The following is an 8410-nucleotide window of genomic DNA, read 5'->3' as shown; positions in this document are numbered from 1 at the left end:
TGTAGCCATACTAAAAATGTCCAATTAATATTGGTTCATTACCACTCTATGTATGCCATTAAATAAAGCCCATTGATCAGACTTCAGCTACCTTCTCTCATTTCCTGACAAATGATACAATAGTTGGGCTACCACAAATTATCCATTAGGACTAGCAGGAAATAGGAAAACATGTTAAATATCTGCCTAACAGTTCAAGTTTGCTTTGAATACAATAAATAATATAAAAATAACAAATAAAATTAAAAACTCTCAATGACCTAGTCGGAACGTTTTTTGTTTTTTTTAAGTATATAATGCTTTAAACCAACATGTAGAAGTTCAGTACATTGGTAACAAAGTTCACATAATGGTCAAGTTTCTTGTATTTCTTAAGCAACGTTTACAGCTCTGAGGAGTGTTCCTTTAGTAGTAAAGTAGGGTTAACATCATCCAGTGCAGAGTTAGAACTTGAGTTTATGCTTCCAGGTTCAGCAACCTTGCTTTTAAATATATTAAATGAAGTAGAGGGACAGTCTTTAACATTGTTGCAGATAAGTTTTTGTAAAGAGGCACTGTTTACAATATCAAAGCCCACCCTTCCGCCAAATGTGCTAGGTTTCCAGTATTCAGGAGAGCAAATTGGGTTTCCCATAAGGCCTTTCAATGAAAACGGAGCACCAATTTCAACCATGGTCTCTCCAAATATGGCCCCAGGACGGGGTCGTTCCACCAAAAGACCTGGGTAGAATTCTACAGCATCAATGTCTCCATATAGTTCTTCAAGTTCTGCAGATAATTCCTTTTCTCCTATAAAACAAAGAAAAAAAAAACACTTTCAATATCATATAAATATGCAAATATTTTTACATTGGTATATCCTAAAATGCCAATGTGAGGCTTTGTTAAAGCCTGACTCCTGCTAAGTCTGTTTTTCAGTTTTGCATAAAGTGTGGAAGAGTTAGAACTTGAATTTGTATTGCTGTCTTTGTCCACATTTGGAAAATGTACCTTCACTTCCATTCTATGTGAGAGGTGTCAGCAGAACAGGTAGTAAGGACGCAATAAACACCTTTTTCACTGTATTCAAAACTGGCTTTCACTGGAACTGAGCCTAAGCCCCTGTTCACAGTAAATTAAACTACTCAGAGTATTATATTTTGCCCTAAAGCAGCTTTCTGTTCCTAGCCTTGCTAGTCTAGTTTTTCATCAATACTGAAGTTAAAACATGCCACATATTCTATTTTCAACAAATGGGAAGTGCAACAGAATACCATGTGCAATGTTCTATTTTTCACATAGGTGCAACACAATCTTTGTCATCGTTCCTTAATATTCACACAGTATAATTTGTCTTATTAAAAGGATGTACTCTACCCAAACATGATTTTAAAGTGACACTAATGATGAGATGGCTTCCATGATGATAATAATCTCAGACTTGATTGGAGATGTTGCCCTATATGATCTATGTAACAACATATGTGTTGTTTATTGCAGTTAACATTGTAGGCGGTTGGGTATTCAGGAGAGGCTGTCTACAGGAAGTTGGGCGTGTATCAGAAAATATGGTAAAAAAGATCATCACCTCCAATACACTGACTTTTCACCTTCAGTCCGCTAAACATTTCCTCTTTAAACCTCTACGAATGTGTTAAAATATTACATATAAAATATATATAAAAGTATAGTAAGTCTGTTTTTTATATATTGATTCCAGTATCCTTGTATTTGAAATATTTTGTGCATTATTTGCCATTTTACTTAGATTTATATTGATTTGTGTATGTGACTGCATAGTTTTCTACTGAGTTTAGTCAATCAGAATGTGGGGTGGGTTATTGTTCACTCAGCTTTTTCAAAGAAATATATGAATCTGAATTTATTCCTTCAAATGACGACAAAGTATGGGCCAGTTTTACATGCAGATTCCTAGCAGAGACAAATAATTGGTAAACACAAGGTTAATTTGTACAAAAGCTGTACATTGTAATCTCTTGTGTGCGTCTATTTATTGTTTTCCCTACATGCTGTCACTTGTTAACAATTATGTTTGATAAGAACTTGGACTCCTTGTAACTTTTCAAAATAACACAGATTTAAGCACACATTTAACCCTATCTACTGAATTTCTTTGAGCAGCAATAACTAAAGAACAAATCTTACCTGTCAGCTCTTCAAAAGATTTATAGGGCTTTAATGTAAACCGCTTCCTATACTCATTGAGTGACTGGTATCTCATCTCTCGGCTTTGTTGTACAGAAGCCATAGCCACTCTGGAAATTGCTGCAGGGAAGTTTCTGCCTCCAGCCACCTATGTGCAAGAAAAAAACAAGAAAGGTTAGGGGATCATATTAAAGTCAATACTTTCACATAACTAAAGCAAAGCAGAGAGTTTCAATACCTGTAAATAATACTTCTGAATACAAGTATTATCTAGCTCCAATCAGACTTTTTTTGTATATAGTGTGTGTGTGTGTGTGTGTGTGTGTGTGTGTGTGTGTGTGTGTGTGTGTGTGTGTATGTCTATTATGTATTTAAAAGATTAATTCCTTTATAATAAAAAAAACATCTTATTTTGGAGGTAATGCCCTTTACTCCTGTTGTAAAAAAAACTCTAACACAAGAATACCAAAATTGGATTGACAATTTAGAGGTTTTCAGCTAGTTTATTACTAGTAGCTTTCTACCTATCTGGCATAGTATATGATTATAGCTATTTCTTCTATCACAGGTTATGTCTGTGTGTATTTATTAGAAATCCAGCTATTAGACAGCTTGGTATGTCTGTTGGTATAAGTGTTGAGATCAATATGAAGCAATGGATTTTATAAAATATGAATTTTCATTACAAATTGTCTCATAATGCTTAATGATACTAACAAGAAGTAAGGAAATTCTTACCCTTCCTGCCTGTTGCTTGTTAAATGATTCAACCATCTGGGATATTCCATGTTCCAAGATCACACTATTGTTATACAGGAACTGCTGATAGTAGTACTCTCTGCCATTTATTTTGAAAGCATCTGGCAATAGAGGATGCCAATGATATAGTGTGTTGAACTCAGCAGCAATTCGATTCTGGTACTGGAATCTCTGGTTGAACAACAACTCTGGGTCAAATTTCAGTTTAAAATGATAACCACTCAGGTGCTGCACATAATCTTCAATGACAATTTTGATGGTTTCACCTATAAAAAAAATAATTAAATTGTTATTTGTAGAAATGTTATTCTTTTACTACAACAATATACAGAAAGAAGGTAAAGGGCTAAGAGTATATATAGAGAGGCAGGTGTTAAGACCTCAGGTTTAAAACAAGAAGTGAGACAATGAGGGTTATTCACAAAAGGGTGAAGAGTTTGGAGAAGGCAGGAGAAGTGAACAATCTAGGACAACATAGCTGAACCGGAAAGTGTGCTGAATTGGAGAATTTTTCCAAATCAGCTATTTTGGCCTAGATTGCTCACTCCTCCTGCCTTCTCCGCACTCTTCACCCTTTTGTGAATAACCCTGAATGAGTCCATATTTAAAGAACACGTTGAAAAACCATCTATATAGCAACCATTTATCCCATTGTGTTTCTTACTGCACACCTGTATGGCCCAGATATAGCAAGTGAAGCTTAAATTGATCACATAACTACTTTTATTGGCAAGACTTATGGTGGCATAAGTAAAAGTAGAATACATCAATCTGGATTTCACACAAAAGAATAATACAGTCTGAATGAAACTGAAAACTACAATATGATTGCTAGTACTACTAAACACTAACAGCAGTCTATTTTAATGTAAAACATTTCCATCAGTGTTTAGAGTTTCACCATTAAGCATAAAAAGATTTTATATTCAGTTTGGATGAAAGTAAAATAAATGCATGGACTAACTTTTTTGGGGGGACAACCCACCCAAAAGTGATCCTTTAGTCTTGGGGTCTGGATCACTTGTTAACTTCTTAGAGTTTCTAGTTGTAAGATCTCTCTAGTATAAGTTCTTGCCCAGGAGTTGTAGGCACTCCTACCGTTCTTTAGGTATTCCCAGTTCTCCTGTTCTCAAAAATATGAAATAAAAAAAACCCAACAGAGAAAGTGGGATCCCTCATAAGGCTTTGTGCAGGTTCAGAGGTAGAAAGTCAAGAAATCTTGCTACTAGAGGCCCAGGAAGAAAAACAATTAGATGCTTTGGCTTTCCATGATCAAAAGCTGAAATTTCTGTTTTGGTACTTAAATAAAATGCTAAAAATGTATATTTTGTTTCTGAAAACAATTGATTTCTATATCAAAGTGTACTCACCAATCAAAATAAGTTTTGCAGTCTGGTATATACGTTCATCATCCCACTCAGGGTGCTCCTGCATCAGTATATCACAGACGCGGTTGTGTTCCCTCAGCCATATGATAGAATACATCATCAACCCTGGTACAAGGCCAAAAACCTCCTGTCCAACTGCAAATCGAAGATGTTCTGGCATATGTGGTGGGTAAAGCATTTCAACCCCTGTGTCATTCACTGTTGGAGGGTACATCTCACCATCAATAATCTAGTGAAATAAAGTAATTTATATTAATGAAGATGCCTGTCAGATGATGATATATGGCCAGTGCCATAATTCAATATTTCTACAAGTAATAAAAACGATATATACCTGAAATTTTAATTTTCCATTCTTTTTCATACGTAGTTTGTGCTGTCTATCTAAAGATTCCCCATAGATGTGATTTAAATCAACCTATTAAAAAAGCACAAGGCACATATTTAGATACATACATATTTGCATGGTTTTACTTAAACCAAAGACATAAATGTATTTTTATAAATGTAATAAACAGGAACAGGTCTTTGTTCTTACCCCATGCCCAAGTGCTTTAGTGAAGGCAGCTCCTCTTTTGGTGTCAGTCTTAAAGAATTGGTGTGTAAAGTGTTGGGCAAAGAATGCAAACATCATATTGGTTCCCTGTGGGTCAGGGATGAACTTTCTTCTAAGTAACAATTTCTCTACAACCAGTTTGACACTTGGCAGTTCTTTCTTTCCTATAATGAAAGGAGTATAAATGTGTAGCAGATTAATAATAAACATTACCAACATGTTTTCCCTTGACTGAATACCTAGCCAGTTACTTTTCACCTCTTGGGAACCTCATGGTTCTCAATTGTTAGCTTATTCATCAACTTTAGCAGAAAGCTATAGTTGTGAACAATGCCATACACCCAGTGCACTGTCAGCTAATACTACTAAACTAGAAAACGATTAATCGCTAGTTTTATTCATTTTAATATAATTTTAATATTATATCATTGACAACATAATTTATTCAAAGTGTAACTAAAGCCAAACTTTTATTTTTATTTTGCATGGAGTAGGACATGGTTAAAATCCCTCTCTGTGTCCCATTGGATAGATTTCTCTTTACTTCTTGTCCTGTAGACACAACATGAAGTGAGGGTATATATCGCCAAAGTGAGGTATAATCCTCTTACAGAGAGCTGTTACTGGAACAAGTGTAACCGTTGGAAGATTTCTATTCCTCATGCAATGACCACCTAACATTTTGTATTTTTTTCTTTCCACATTTAGTCCTGGTGACAATGGTTACCAGGACAAATAGAGAGAGTGAATTTCCCCAGCAGATACACAGACAGCAATATAAACCTGAAAGACATTCTGTCCCTTCCCTATTCTATCCAAAACAACAACAAATGTTCCTATTTTCCACACACAGTACAGTTACCTTCCTATATAGTACAAATATCAAACTGTAGATTGTCACTTACAGGTCTATTCACTAAAGGGTGAAGAGTTTGGAGAAGGCAGGAGAAGTGAACAATCTAGGCCAAAATAGCTGATTTGGAAATATTCTCCAATTCAGCTCACTTTCCATTACAGCTATGTTGTCCTAGATTGTTCACTTATCCTGCCTTCTCCAAACTCTTCACCCTTTTGTGAATAGACCTGTAAGTTTTTTTGTTTTACAGTTTTATTGGGCAAACAAAATTTCATTAAAAATATACTAAACCGATATGCTATATTCTAGATTCCAATTTTACCTTTCACACCCATTGGGGTTGGGCAATCTTCTTCTACTGGTGGCAGTGCTCGAGTGTAGTATGAAATATTGGAATATGCTTCCCAGTTTTTGTAGGCATATTGGCTGTTGTATGTGGGGGGACTGTCAATTAGATGGGAGCGAGCTATAAAGGAAAATAAGGAATGTTAGAAAAAAAGTAAAATATATAGTACATTTAAATTTAAGTCCATATTTATAAGTGAACATGCTCATAGTGATTTCTGTTTAGTGAAACTTAGCCATAAAGTCTATAAAGATGAAACGCCAACTCCATCTAAATTGATATTTGAGTTTTGTGTGTAGCAAAGGTTTAAATTGCCCTCTTTATTATGTAGCTCAAAATGTCCCTTTGCAAGACTTTCAGGTAGTTTCTGTGCCCACCTAACCCACAAGATTATAATGAATTATTTAGGACTAATTATGTTATAGTTGTATAATATACTAATAATACTTTGATAACCAACATGATTTTACATGTTACTGTTTGCTAAAGCTTGTCCTTTCTAAAGAAAGCATCATCCTATAAACAGCATTGCAGACCATAATTGAGTCTTTCAGTGCCCCAAGCAACTCACTTTGCATACCAGAGAATTATATATAATTAAAACAAGGCTACTGTACTTCTGTGAAATGCTGACATTTATTACAGCAAGTAGCTTGGCATCATTTTCTCTGCCTATCACCCTGGCGGTAAACTACTACTAGATGTAGGTTAAAAAAAAAAAGGTATTTTGAGTCCTAATAAAACACAGACTGGAATGTCCCATGAAATTATTCTCACAAAATGGAATTTAACCCTGCATGACAGAACATTGATAGAACACCTACACGGAGTACTTACATGTTAATACATAACGCATGATTCCATCTCGGAGGAAAGAGATATTATTGATTATATTCCAAATGCCTTTGAAGTGAGTTAAGATGTAGTGCACAGTATTGGGCGAAGGCTTTAAGGTAACTCTCAGCCTGGTTAAAAATTCAGCTGTTGAAAGCAGAAACAAAGACACGTTAGTGCCTACTTAAAAGATCATACTAATCTCATGTAAAGAAGGATGTGGTGAAACACTTACGTGTGATACAGTTTTCTCCATAGTATCCTGTCCTTGTGCAATCACACTCATAGCGGTCTGAGCCAATAGTCATGCATACCCCTCTGTTCTGACATGGATTAGAGCAGCATGGGCTTGCTAGAAAATAACATAAATTCATTCAAATTAAATCAAAGACCACAATTACGTGCTTAGGACTAATGAAGCTATAGCTGTATAATACTTTGTGAACATAAATTTATTAAAAATCAAATAACTGATAATCATAAACTAACACAGCAACTGCAACTAGTAGTAATATCTAGAAATTCAAATTGCACATATATTCAAACTAAACTGTATGACTGTAGTAGCAATACAGGTAAAAATCAGTTTTTGCTATTGATCTCAAAAGGCACTGAAGATTGCCACCCAAGAGAGTGAAAAAGCGAAATAAAACTTGATATTTCTCTAAACTTCTCGATTATGGGAGTATTTAGATTTCCATACCTGCAAGAGAAGAAGCCAGCAGGGAACACAAGAGAATTCCGAGAATGTTCATGCTACCAGTAAGTGAAAAGTGCTTTGCTTTTAATCGTCCACAGGAATAATGAATCAGTAGTCTGTAGTGGAGGTATAAGGAGACGTCTAGTGCTGGATCAACGTTCCTGATGAAAACTGCACTTGCCTTCTGAAGCTGAAGTGCCCCTGTTGTGCCTTATATCCCTACAATTAAGGGCTGCTGACGCAATACAAAGTACACTCCCAAAAGTGAGGCAGCAGTGTGTAAATGAATATCCTTTAACACGCCATACACCACGTCCTCTTTTACCACTAGAGGGTGATGCGGACATGCAACCTTCTGCATGTGTTCTAATGCTTGCAATAACAGTTGGCAATGAGTCAAGTGGTTGTAATGTTATATTCCACTCTATTGCAGCGTATTGTAGTAATAAATCATGCTTGGAACACCATAAAAAAAAAAATATTTCCATTTATAGTTTCTCCAGTGATAACTGACAAATACACAGAACCCTTTGTAACTGCTTGTTCTAAGCTGGTCATAGGCAGTCTAATATTTGTTCACAATGCAAGAATGTCTTTTGGATAGAAAGATAATTTTTTTTATCCTAGCAAGAATTTGTTTTCAGTATTTGGAAAGTAGGCTTAGTGCAGTAATTGGGATTCCTGTGCACACCATGAGACCTCTACACATACGGCCAGGACTATCAGGGGAAAGTCTGTCATTGAAGCTGTATATTTAAGAGGACTGCCTGCTAAACATATTATAAGTATTATAAATAATATGTTTATTATAGAATAATAAAAGATA

General features: G+C 35.4%; 1 protein-coding gene across 1 annotated transcript; it reads right to left on the bottom strand.

The window, feature by feature from the left end:
- Window positions 1–371: 371 nt before the first annotated feature.
- PTGS2 (prostaglandin-endoperoxide synthase 2) lies at window positions 372–7762 on the bottom strand. The gene is made up of 10 exons (XM_018570484.1): window positions 7588–7762; window positions 7120–7236; window positions 6888–7031; window positions 6027–6170; window positions 4831–5012; window positions 4627–4710; window positions 4275–4521; window positions 2884–3170; window positions 2146–2293; window positions 372–789 (listed from the first exon to the last, which is right to left on the bottom strand). The coding sequence occupies exons 1-10, from the start codon at window positions 7637–7639 to the stop codon at window positions 383–385; spliced, it is 1812 nt and encodes a 603-aa protein (XP_018425986.1). The 5' UTR covers window positions 7640–7762; the 3' UTR covers window positions 372–382.
- Between the last annotated feature and the right edge of the window lie 648 nt (window positions 7763–8410).

The sequence above is a fragment of the Nanorana parkeri genome, unplaced genomic scaffold (genome assembly GCF_000935625.1).
Source record: "Nanorana parkeri isolate BGI_ZX_2015 unplaced genomic scaffold, ASM93562v1 scaffold1540, whole genome shotgun sequence".
In the NCBI taxonomy this organism is placed as follows: Eukaryota; Metazoa; Chordata; class Amphibia; order Anura; family Dicroglossidae; genus Nanorana; species Nanorana parkeri.
The sequence above is the reverse complement of the archived record's forward strand: the minus strand, read 5'-3'. Positions and strand labels throughout refer to the sequence as shown.